Source organism: Myotis davidii, unplaced genomic scaffold, assembly GCF_000327345.1.
Source record: "Myotis davidii unplaced genomic scaffold, ASM32734v1 scaffold237, whole genome shotgun sequence".
Taxonomy (NCBI): domain Eukaryota; kingdom Metazoa; phylum Chordata; class Mammalia; order Chiroptera; family Vespertilionidae; genus Myotis; species Myotis davidii.
Genome location: NW_006287912.1, coordinates 75,317 through 88,752, shown reverse-complemented (window position 1 = coordinate 88,752; position 13,436 = coordinate 75,317). Strand labels below are relative to the sequence as shown.

The 13,436-nt window shown below is 37.2% G+C and overlaps 1 protein-coding gene across 4 annotated transcripts in view; it reads right to left on the bottom strand.

The window, feature by feature from the left end:
- Window positions 1–5,268: 5,268 nt before the first annotated feature.
- Window positions 5,269–13,436, bottom strand: part of PHF6 (PHD finger protein 6) — a 59,663-nt gene continuing 51,495 nt past the window's right edge. For 2 of the 4 annotated variants that reach the window (XM_015561319.1, XM_015561320.1), the window contains one exon: window positions 5,269–8,848. In XM_015561319.1, the coding sequence (XP_015416805.1) occupies window positions 8,719–8,848 (130 nt within the window). In that variant the 3' untranslated portion in view covers window positions 5,269–8,718. The remainder of the gene's footprint in view (window positions 8,849–13,436) is intronic. The other 2 variants (XM_015561318.1, XM_015561321.1) reach the window with 2 other exon arrangements.

Here is a 13,436-nt window from a genome sequence, read left to right as displayed (position 1 = left end):
CAAGCCTTTTTCCTAAGCAGCATGTTTTCTTTAAACCCTCTCCCTGCCCTCAGCCTCCACCCCCAGCATACTGGATAACCTCCCTAAGCCGTTTGGGCACATGGGATAGGCTGAAATGCTTAAGAACAACTCTTCTAAGGGAGGCCCAGAAAGACAGTTGTATTTGAAGATAATGCCAAAATTCCAGCTCTCTGATCTGCAAACTTTCAAGAAATTGCTTATCTTTTGTGTTTGTTCTCTATCCGAGAACATGAGACCAGGGCCCAGAGAATTATTGCTTTCTGGTAATACTAAATCAATACTAAATATAGAACATAAGCCTATTGGGCTTAAGGATCAGGACTATTTGAAAATAAGCCTGTGTTAAATGGTCTGGCTAACCACTGAAATGAAAATACCAGCAGTCTCCAGGACCCCTACAGTTTAAAATTACAAAAAGAACTCTAATGTAGTCATCCTGTTTTGTTGCCCCTCCTTAAAGACATAATTATTTCTGAAATATATGAAAAAAGAGTTAAAGAAAATATGATTAAAGGTTGTTACTGGTACAACATTAAAGATTATTTTTGTAATGTTATACAACTAACAATTTATTTTTAAATAAAATAGTTGTTTGGCCAATGTTATACACACCTAATTAGCACCTAATGTGCTTTTGAGAACTAGAAAAAAACTAATTTTCATGTGGCATCAATTCACCCTTTTTTTATTGATTTCAGAGAGGAAGAGAAAGGGAGAATGAGATAGAAATATCAATGATGAGAGTCATTGATTGGCTGCTACCTACATGCTCCCTACTGGGGATCGAGCAACCTGGGCATGTACCCTGACCAGGAATCAAACCATGATCTCCCTGTTCATAGGACAACACTCAACCACTGAGCCATACCCAGCCGAGCAATTTATTCTTTATTTAGAAACTTTTGTTGATTGACCACTGTAATTGAATATTAGTGTCACTTTGCCAACAATTTATTTATGCATTCATTGGTTGCTTCTTGTGCTCTAAGGCTGGAACCTGCACTGAAAGGTTGCTGGTTCCTTTCATGGTCAGAGCACATGCCCAAGTTGCTGCCTCAGTCCCTGGTAGGGCTGTGCAGGAGGCAGCCAATTAGCTCACATAGATGTTTCTCACTCTCCCTTCCTAAATTCAAACATCTTTAAAAAAAATACATACAGAACAAAACCTTTTAATTTTACCATTCCACACATGAAATATAATGTCCAGTTTCTCAAAAATAATATTCCACTTTGAGATAAATCCTATATGGTCTTTATATCAAAATCAAAACCTCACTGAATTTACTAAAAATGTGTATGATTTTTTTTAAAGGTACCATATCTCTTTTCATTCAAAAGCACTCCTTTGGAGTGGGGAAGCAGGGAAGCTTAATCTCTATAGATGGATTTTTTTTTTCATTGTTGACATTACAGATGTTCCTGCTCCATCCTTTGCCCACCTCCAACCAACCCTCACCCTCCGAATAGATGCCCTTTTAAATTGGTACACTTTTTATTGGATCAAAACTTTAAATATATATAGTCTTTACTTCTGGAGCTTTAGTCTAAGGAATTACTTGCATTAGAACATGAAGACATATGTGAGACATAAAACAATTCCAGTTCATCCATACACTGTGATACTGTTAAACAGAATGTGAGGAATCTAGTTGTACTGATGATACCTTGTAATGCTGTCCAAAGAAGACAAGGTGCAGTTCTGTAGGTACAGCATGATCCTACTTGTGCTGAAAATGTGTTTGTTATATATGCACACGAGCATTTAGAAGACTACACATCAAATAGGGAGGAGTAGGCTTGTAGATAAGGGAAATTTTCATATTTTGCTTTATATATCATTGTATATTTTAATTTTATACAATGAACACATTACTTTTTAAAAATTGAGGCAAAATTCACCCTTTTAAAGTGTATGATTTGTGGGTTTTAGTATACTCACAAAGTTGTATAACCATCACCACTATCTAAGATGTTTTCATCACCGCAAAAAGAAACACTGTACCTGTTAACAGCCATTTCTCATTCCTTCCTCTGCAGCCTCTGGAAACTACTAATCTGCATTCTGTCATTATGGACATGCCTATTCTGGACATTTCATATAAATGGAATCATATAATATGTGACCCTTTGTGACTGGCTTCTTAGTATAATGTTACCAAGGTTCATCCATTTTGTAGCTGGCATAAGTATTTCATTTCTTTTTATGACTATACTAGAGGCCTGGTGCATGAATTTGTGCACCAGAGGGGTCGCTCAGCCTAGCCTGCGGGATTGGTCTAAAACCGGATCTCCTACATCCCCCGAGGGGTCCCGAATTGCGAGAGGGTGCAGGCCAGGCCAAGGGATCCCACCGGTGCATGATCAGGGCTGGGGAAGGATGCAGGACGTGGGTCAGCTGGGGAGGGACCGTGGGAGGACTCCAGGGCATGTCCAGCCCGTCCCACTCAGTCCCAATCGGCCAGACCCGAGCAGCAAGCTAACCTATGGGTCATCTGCCCCCTGGTGGTCAGTGCAGGTCATAGTGAGCAGTTGAGTGGCCCTAGCATATTATTAATATATTATGCTTTGATTGGTGAACAGATGACCGGACACTTAGCACATTAGGCTTTTATTATATAGAATGTGAATTTTTTAAAGAATATATATCTTTATTGATTTCAGAGAGGAAGGAAGAGGAAGAGAGAGACAGAAACATCAATGATGAGAGAATCATTGATTGGCCACCTCTTACATGCCCCCTATGAGGGATTGAGCCTGCAACCCAGGCATATGACCTTGACCAGTATTGAACCCATGACTTTTTAGTCCGCAGGCTGACACTCTATCCACTATGCCAAAACCAGCGAGGGCTAGGATGTGAATTTTATAAATAAAAAATCTATAAATAGCTCTGATTTTAAAAATACTTATAAACAGAAAAACCTTACCCTTTTGTACAAATCCCTTTATAAAAACTCAGCAGCTCAAACTCCAGTGTCCATATTAAACTACAGTTTGTTTCTATTGCCATGTTCCTAACACTCCCTTGAATACCTACTCCATCAGGTCCCATTTTATCCAGCTGCATCTTCTCTGTCTCCCTGCCACTGCCCCTATTTCCAATATAAAAAGACATTTATACCCACAGAGAGATAGATATATCCAAAGGTATAATCTGAATGTCTATGGATGTCTTATCTTTTGACAAGGACCCAGATATGAATGACTGACTTGACTTCAGTACACTAAACATATACAGAACATGTCTTCTACAGTGTGGTATTTTATAGTTTTCATCTTCTGAAAAAAAGTCAAGAATAAAATTTTTCTTACGTCCTTAATGTAGTTATGTCATTATCTTAATAAGGCAAAATTATGTAACATGGGTTGATAAGTAAAGCAGCACTGTGTCTCCATAAGACTCTAATATATAATATAAGATGGATTGGGTCCTGGCCAAGTGGCTCAATTGGTTGAGCTTCGACTCATGTACCGAGAGGTCACTGGTTCAATTCCCAGTCAGGGCACATGTCTGGGTTGGGAGCTGGATAGTCAGTAGAGGGCATGCAGGAGGCAGCCAATAGATGTCTTGCTCAGCGATGTCTCTCTCTCTCTCTCTCTCTCTCTCTCTCTCCCCCTTCCTCTCTCTCTCTAAAAATCAGTAAAACAAACATATTTTTTAAAAAAGATGTCCCAGCCAGCATGGTTGTGGTTGAGTGTTGACCTAAGAACCTGGAGATCACCATTTGATTCCTGGTCAGGGCACATGCCCAGGTTGTGGGCTTGATCCCCTGTGTGGGGCGTGCAGGAGGCAGTCGATCAATGATTCTCTCATCACTGATGTTTCTCTCTCTTTCTCCATCTCCCTTCCTCTCTGAAATCATTTAAAAAATATAAAAAAATAAAATAAAAACAAAAATTTGAAAAAAAAATGGATTGGGGTTTTCTCTTACAAAGACAAGCTGGCCATTTGCTGGCTGTAGAATACTCTTAGGAAATTCTACCAGATTTATGCTTTGGAATGTCCTCAGCAATTGCTGATGACTGCAGTTGAAAACCAAAACAAAGCAAAACACCAAACACAACAACCCAGTTGTCAGTAGTTTAAATTAGCTAAAGAAAACCACATACATCCCTTCTCCATAATTTTATAGTGGTAATTAAAATGAAACTAAATTATGGATTTTACACACACACACACACACACACACACACACACACGTGTGTGCGCAAACCACTATTAGGTAACATTTTCAGAAAAGCACACCATCAAATAGTTCCATCATTAATCAGAACCTACTGCTTGATATTTGCCCCCCTCTTGAGTAGGAAGGCAGGTTGGGAATTCTGTGTATAGAATGAGCATATTCCACTAATTAAAACTTTGATTTCTGCCTGAATATGATCACCTCAATATATGAGTACGGTACTAGAAGCAAGCTGTCCATGGTAAAGGGAGTAAATTTAAATCTATAAAGTGAAATCCCTTCATGACAAAGATATTAATCCTGTACCCTTATTACCAATCTGATTAACTATATTAGGAATTTTGGGTTATTTTCAAAATCACCTTTTAACTAAGTTGTAGAAGGTGTGATTTAGGCCATAGGTACTAGTATCTGAATCATCCTATCTAATAAAAGACAAAAAGGGTAATTGACCGTACCTTTGCTACGCTTCCCATTGGCTAATCAGGGTGATATGCAAATTAACCACCAACAAAGATGGCAGTTAATTTGCATATGTAGGCTCCAAGTGGTGGAGCGAAGCTAAATGTACCCGAAGCCTCAGCGGAGCCAAGGCCTCACGGCCCAGGGATCAGCAGAGCCGTGAGGCCTCACCGCGCCGGGATCAGTGGAGCTGTGAGGCCTCCTGGCCCCTGCAGTAGCGTGACAGGGGGCAGCACCCAAACCCCGTGATCACCCTGTGGCTCTGTGTGTGACAGGGGGCGGCCAGAGCCCAGCCAGAGCGAGGGCCTGGGTCCCAGGTGCCAGAGGAAAACTGGTGCCAGCAGCCAAGGGAAGGGAAGGCCTATTGCACGAATCTCTTCATGCAACAGGCCTCTAGTATAATAATAAGAGAACTAAGATGTAATGCAGTTCTATTGTATTTGAAAGATTGCTGTCTCTCCATGATAAAACCTTTTATGTTGTGAAACTTTGAACTAAACTCAAATTCAATAAAGCAAGACTAAAAGGAACACAATACTATTGCTGTTACAAATAAGCTTCATTATACCCTTTAACAAAAAAGACATACATACGAACATGAAAGTCATAACTCATTTATTGAATGAATAGTATATGCAATACCAATAAAAGGAAGCTAGTGCTACAAACTACAATTTTGAAAATAAAGCCAATATAACAGGAACAAAATATACATAACAAGAGAGGAATGTTTGATTTTGACCCCTAATGCATTCCTTATCTTTACAATTAACCTAAATGTCTGTTAGAACAAAACTGTATGCCTTGGTCTAACTTGAACGCTTTTAAAAAAAAGCAACATTCTGGAAGAACACTTTTCTTTTGCTTTGAGATATTTAAGATTCACACATTTGTTCAAGTACATAGATTCTGATTCAACAGTAGATCTATATAGCTTGTTATTCTCTTAACATCTTGAGTAGCATGTACTCCTGAGCAAGTACTATCTGAAATTCTATAATTGCTGACTTTTGAAATAAAATGTATCAGTTGTGGGTTTTTAATAAATTGAGATGAAAGTAAAATTCACTTCCCCCCCCTCACCCCAGGAACAAAGAGTTCTTATTAAAGTATAGAAACTCAAGTCTATCTTTCTACTCTAAAGAACATTTCTTACTAACATTTCTGGTAAGGCAATAAATGCCCCAGAATAATCTTCAATATACGCTTGCAAAGATTACACTGTTTAATATCAATAACAAAAACAAAACAAAAATAGGAAAAAAAGAAAAAAGGAAAAAAGAAAAGTTGCTTTAAAATTTCAAGCTAAAATATGCGTAAAACACAGTCATGGCAGTATTTTTTGAAATGATGTAAATGTCATATACTTATCAAATAATGTCATGCTTATTAAAACTACAGTTAAGGACTTAAGAGATGAACAGTAAATACACTGCTGAGGTCCATTTTTCTAAATATTCATACCACAATGTACTACCCAGAAGATGATGATGCTACTTGGGAACATAAGTACTGTACAATTTTTACATTGTAAGGCACTTTTACTCAGCATGTGACAAATATGGATAGAAAATAAAAATATCGGAGGTTTACAATCAATGTTGATTTTTTCATGTGACTTCAATTTACATTTCAACTTTTAATGAAAGACTATTTAGCCAATCACACCACAGTGAGAAAAATAGGTAGCCAGCCACTTACCTAGCCAACCAAAAGGTAAAGTGCTATTCTGGTTGCTAGTGGCAGAGAAAGGGTTGAACAAACTCATACAAAATCATACACTGGATTACATAACAAATCCATCAACTAACAACTATAGTATTTGAAGTTCGTTACATGATTATTGACTGGCCATTATTACCCCTGGCACCTTCCATTTTTCCTAAAAACATCATTACAGTAGTTGTCCAAAAATGAAGGTGCTCTATTGTTTCATGGGTAAATCGATGGCATACAATGTAAAAAGGATCTAGACACAGTGATTCAAAGATTTAAAATAATGAGTTTCAAGCTGCTGTAAGGAAATAAAGTACAGATCCTTTGGGAAAAGTCACATAGCTTGGTAAACAAACATCTTGATCTGTCGTTGCACTTCAAGTCATGGTGAATTTTGTAAATTCATCACATACACATAAAAAAATCCAATGGCATATTTAGAGCAAGAAGAGCAAAACATATAGGGAGAGCAACCCACTACTAAAGCTAGTTTCTTTCTAAAAATAATAAAAAATGGTTAAAATAAAGCAATCATTGAGTCCCTTGATTTAAGTAAATGTGTGAATACACACTTGACAAATGTGTCTTTAAGGGACTAGCAGTTAAAAAAAATCAGTCATTAAGCACAGTGTAATTTTCCACCTGTTATATCTTAAAAATGGTTTCCCATAAGATACAAAATATCTTGATGCACAGTCATGTTAACATGATTTTTTTGTTTGCTAATTTGCTTTAATGTGGTAGGTTAACTAATCATTCAGAAATCCCTACCCTTGATAATGAGGTGTTATGGTAATATTAGGCAGATCACAACTAAAGTTTTTGGTTTTGCCATAAAGAAATATATAAATGTGCTTCAGAAGATAAATGGAAGAAAGTATCACTAGCTAGAAATGCCAGTGTGAAAATCCTTTCTAAAAGGCTGGATTCTTAGGCTTTGAGAAACAATCCTGATGACCCATAAAACAACGCCGAGCCCTACTAGAGGAAAAGTAGGGCACAAAAGCCAATTTAATAGATAAGCAAAGCACTGAATGAAAACATTAAAAAAATATTAAATAAAGTTTCTAACATAGTGGTCACAAAATTAAAAAATAAATACTGTTTTATGAAAAGACTGTTTTTTACTCTTAGAGCACATGAGACCTCCTTACATACTTTGGGCCAATATATGAAGTGTTCCACACGACACGGCACTTGAAAGGAACGGGTTTCAGACATGGTAGCTAAAGTCCTTAGTGAGTGGTAACCCTTTAAATCTTAAAGAGGTTTAATTTGCTGTTGCCAAATGTTAGTTTAAACTTGAAAGGATCCAATAATTTTGCTAGAAGCTCTTTGTATAACATGAAAAAAGAAGAGGTTTACTGTGAAGAGGATTTTGGCATAAGCACTGGAGCTCATAGCTTATAATCACCAGTTGCTTGAGTCCATGCTGGTCAGTGAGAACAACTTTACAGGAACCAAATGAAATGCTTTAGCACATTTCTTGGAAGAAATATTTAGCAGTTGCTGTCAAAGCCAAGAGAAAAAGAAAGTTCTCTTCATTTCTAGCCTTCATTACTTGAGTGTGAAAAAAAATTCACAAATTCCCATGTGTTGCGACCAGAGGTGTGTTTGCACTGTAAAGTGAAATTTGCTTATGCTTTCCCTTAAGTATGATCCACTAAACAAACTCAGACACTCTAAACAGAACTTTGTTCAGTACAGAAATATAGCTTACTTCATTGCAATATCTGCTTTAACTGTTGACACTATACACAGGGTTAATAGTGTTTCAATTGCTTCCCAGAAACTGCAAACTACAGCTATGTAATATCAACATGTCAAACTCTGCCATCTAGTGAGGAAGGCTCATAAAACAAACAAGACATTTTTAGGCAGTTCAATGAAGGATCTAAGAGTTGGGCAGTAAAAAGTTACAAACCCTTTTTGATTTTAGAAAACAGTGAAAAGAGAATAGTAGTTATGGATGTCTTATTCATTCCCAGTTTTCTAACTCTGTCCCATGAACCTGTTTAAAAGATGATAAAAAAATGTAAAATATGATGCTTGAGGGGAACACAATAAATATAATGTTATTGAGGAGGGAGGATATTTTACTGACTTGACATTACAATTACATTTATTGATAAAGTAGATAGCTTGTTTTTACTGTTACAAAATCTGCTAGTTTAAAAAACTATGCAAGCTCACACAATCCTCAGCATTCTAGTGACATGCTCAACTAAACATAATAGCGTTAAAAAAATCATACCGCACACCATTACTTCAACATGTTTTATCAATGTGTATTGTATTCTGACAACAGATCCGATATAATTAACTTTCATACCTAGTTTCCATTAAGTTGCTGCTGAGTTAGTCGTTGCTGATCAATTTCTAATCTTCCCCGGCTTTTACTCTCTCGTTCCTCATCTTCTTCATCTCTTTCATCATTTCCACTATGATTTTTACAATATAGTCTACAATAATGAAGGATAAAAAATCTCAAATTGTTTTGCTTCTGTTCATGATAATATATTTATGTCATGAGTGGATGAGGTTGATGCCCATTTAAAATATGAGTTTCCTCATTCACCCTTAAAAACACTTCACAATTAGTTACATACAGGTCCATTTCTATCTAAAAGATAGGAAAGTACTCTATTAATGAGATATTAAAAGTTCATCTGAAATAAAACCTTTGGTTTAGGATAAAAGCTACCAAATAAACCCAAATATAAAGCAATTTATCATTTTCCCCAATGAAATTAAAACCAAAGTTTTTGATATAAAATAATATTGCATGTCAACTGTAATTAAAAATAAAATTTTAAAAGAATTTTAAGGCTAAAGAAATAAAAACAAAGTTTTGGCCAACTTGAAAATATCAATTTAAAAAAATATCAATTTTAAGGTATAGAGATGAACACTCAAATTCTGTAATGTTTCATATTCATTATTTAAAAGCACATTCCAGGAAGTTATATATAACTAGAAGCCTGGAGCATGAATTCATGCATGGGTGGGGTCTGGCCGGCCCGCCTTGATGGAGGCTGATTGGGGCCGGCCAGGGAGAGGAGCTGCAGACAGTTGGCTGGCCAACACATCCCTGATGGGGGTAGGGGGCCCGCCAGAGGGGAGGGGCCGTGGGCAGTTGGTCAGCTGGGATGAGGGGCTGTGGGAGGTTGTGGGGGGAGGCAATTGGGGCTCCCATTGGGCTGGTTGGCCGCCACAGTGCACATCATAGCGATTGGTCATTTGGTCGCTTGGCTTTTATATATATATAGATTACTTTCTGTTCAAGATCTCATGTGACAATTTTATTCAAACCCTTCAAATGCCTTTTCATTATTAGTGTCCTGGTCTTCATTAGAATAACCTTATGGATCACCTGACAGTTTTCCAGGAACTGCATTTGGCTATGTCTCTTTTAATCTAGATTGGTTCCTCTAAAAAATTTCCCCCATGATACTCTTTTGAGAAGAGTTAGATTAGATACCTTGTCAGCTATACCACATTCTGGATTTGTCTAATTGTGGTACTGTTATTTGGTTCTCCCTCACACCATATTTCCTATAAACTGGAAATAAAGCCCAAGGGCTTGGTTAGCTTTAGGCTCAACTTTTTGTATGCAATCCTGCATACTTCAGGAGGCATGTAATTTCAGAATATTCCATTTTAGTGATGCTGTTTGATCATTTGGTTAAGGTGGTGGTGACAGCCAGAGTGATCCATTGTAAAGATAGGTTTTCCCCTGTAAAATTAGTAAGTAATCTCTGAAGTGATACTTTGACATCATGTAGTTCCAACAATCTTTTATTTGGACTCAGAAGACACAGTATAACTGAAATTCTTTGGTTTTTTTACAAAAATAGCAATGCAGGCGATTTTGGACCAGGGTTTAGGCCACTTTAATGTATATGTACCAATATTTTTTTTTATAGCTAACCAACCCTACTATAATCAAAGAATGGGCTGGTCTGAGCTCAGTTTTAGGTAAATTACAATCATGTGCTGCATAACAATGTTTAAGTATATGACAGATCACATACAGGAAGGTGCTCCCATAAGATTATAATGTAGCTGAAAAATTCCTATCGCTTAGTGACATCATAGCCACCATAACATCATAATGCAACACATTCTTCACGTTTGTGGTGATACTGGTGTAAATAAACTTACTGTGCCACCAGCTGTATAAAAATATAGCACATAATTATGTACAGTACTTAACAATTGATAATAATAAAGGACTATTCTACTGGTTTTTGTATTTACTATACTATACTTTTTATTGTTAATTTAGACTATACTCTTTCCACTTATTAAAAGAAAGTTTGCTGTAAAATAATATGTTGTATTACGCAGGCAACTGCCTCATTATACATCTCATGTTTACAGTGTCTCTTGATTGCATCATTTTCTCTTGTATTGTTTTGTAGAGTAACATGCTGTACAGGCTTGTAGCCTAGGAGCAATAGGCCATACCATATAACCCAGGTGTGTAGTAGACTATACCATCTAGGTTTGTATAAGTGCAGTCTATGATTTTTGTACAAGATGAAATTGCCTAGCCACCCGTTTCTCAGAACATATTCATGTCCTTAGGTGGTGCATGACTGTACACAAGATGAGAAGACAGAATAATTCTTGAAAAATGTTCAGTGGATGCCCTCTTGTGGTCAGCAATGGATAAAAGATGATCATATAGGAATTCATCAGCCACAAATGATCTAGAACTGAGTTTAACATGAGAAGTTTCTAACGTGTACATAGAATAAAAGATAGGCATGGGGTTGTGGGGAACAACAATAACAACTGACTTCTGACCTAGTTTTGTTCATTACTCCTTTATTCTCAAAATTTTTCCAAAGAACTATGGAGAATTTGTACTCTTCAAACACTGCACATTAGGAATCATGAGTTCAAATACCAAGAGTGAGATTCCTACATATTGCAGCTATGAAGTATCTTTCCCAAAATATAACCTGAATATAATTAAACCTCTGAACCAACTTATAGTTTATGGGAAATATGGAGGGGTAGAGAAATGAGGCAATAGCCTCATTAAAAAAGCAAATAGAGCCCAATTGGCCATGGCTCAATGGCTGAGCATTGACCTATGAACTAGGAGGTCACAGGTTAATTCCTGGTCAGGGCACAGGCCCGGGTTCGATCCCCAGTGTGGGGTGTGCAGGAGGCAGCCAATCAATGATATTCCCTCTTCACTGATGTTTCTTTCTCTCCCTCTCTCTCTCCCTTCCTCTCTGAAATCAATAAAAAAATATTTTTTTTAAAAAAGCAAATAGAAAAATCTAGAATGTAAGACTTTTAGAGGACAACTTATTGAGGTTCTTCAACAAGTAGGGGCAAAAGTTGACATGGAGCAGAGATTTCTCTAAATTAAGAGAGACTTAAGTGACACATCCATCAAATGCAATGTATGTATTGAGATTTGAGCAAAGCAAATCTAAAAAGATACTTTTAAGACAATTGGAGAAATGTGATCTGAATATGAGATGATAAGAACTTATTTTAAAAAGTGTGACAATGGCATAGTGATTAAGTAAGGAACACCCATATTTTAAAGAGATGCATACTGACGTATGTAGGGATAAAATAACGAAATCTGGGATTCTGCTTTAATATACCCCAGATCAGTGGTCACTAACCTTTTGGACTTCACGGACCACCAGTGGTCCGCAGAACACCGGTGGCGACTGCTGCCCCAGATAATATGCTTTAATCTGGGTATATTAAATCATAGATGAAACAACTATAACAATAACTTAGTACCCCTGAGATAGGGAGTTGATGTAGGATTCTATTTTTGTATACTTTCAAAATTTTTATGATAGAGTTTTATCTAAAAGGATAAGCCCTTTGTTATTAGAACAAATTTTAATCTTTTTATGGGATTATTTTTCACTCATATACTATTTCCCATGGGTCCATTACATGTCCTTCACCAATCTAGACATCAAGGCCACAGCTGTCGATTGGACAAACAAGATCACTGCTGTCACAGAACTTACTTTTTTATGGTGGGAGACTGAAATTTAAAAAATACATATTTAAATAGTTTAAAAATATAATAAAGATAATAAAATAGGATTAAAAACAATCATTATATATGAAGGGAAGCATGGGACTTGGTTGGAAGTCTGTAAGGAGGATTCTTTGAAAGGTCGGAGGCCTCTAGGGGAACCTTGCCGAAGGTGGCAGACCCTGCCTTGACTTTTCCAAACAAGTCTGAGCCTGTGGGTGCTTTACTGGAATCTTTATGTTTAGACTCCAGACGTCCTTGCTTAAAGGACACTGCAGATGCATGTGTTTTCTCAACAATATTTACCCTGCTGATAACTTAGAAGTTGATAGTATGTAGAGGTTAATTTTAGTTCAAGCTGTTGCTACAGTAAAAGCCTACAGTAAAGGTGAACGTGGCTGTCTGGTTCCTTTAGCCAGTCAGTCCCTTAGCCCTCTTTCACAGAAACATGTGTCAGAGTAATCATTCATCCAATCATTTATCCGTCGCTCAGGGTCTGCTGGTCAGCCCTGGCAACTATATAATCTTCCTTTGCCCTTTAAATATAAATATATTCAGGATCCAGAAAAGGCTGGTAAAACAAGCCACACAGAATTCCTGCCTTGACTTTTCCAAACAAGTCTGAGCCTGTGGGTGCTTTACTGGAATCTTTATGTTTAGACTCCAGACGTCCTTGCTTAAAGGACACTGCAGATGCATGTGTTTTCTCAACAATATTTACCCTGCTGATAGCACTTAGAAGTTAATTTTAGTTCAAGCTGTTGCTACAGTAAAAGCCTACAGTAAAGGTGAACGTGGCTGTCTGGTTCCTTTAGCCAGTCAGTCCCTTAGCCCTCTTTCACAGAAACATGTGTCAGAGTAATCATTCATCCAATCATTTATCCGTCGCTCAGGGTCTGCTGGTCAGCCCTGGCAACTATATAATCTTCCTTTGCCCTTTAAATATAAATATATTCAGGATCCAGAAAAGGCTGGTAAAACAAGCCACACAGAATGAAGCCACTTCATTCAGAAATACTCCT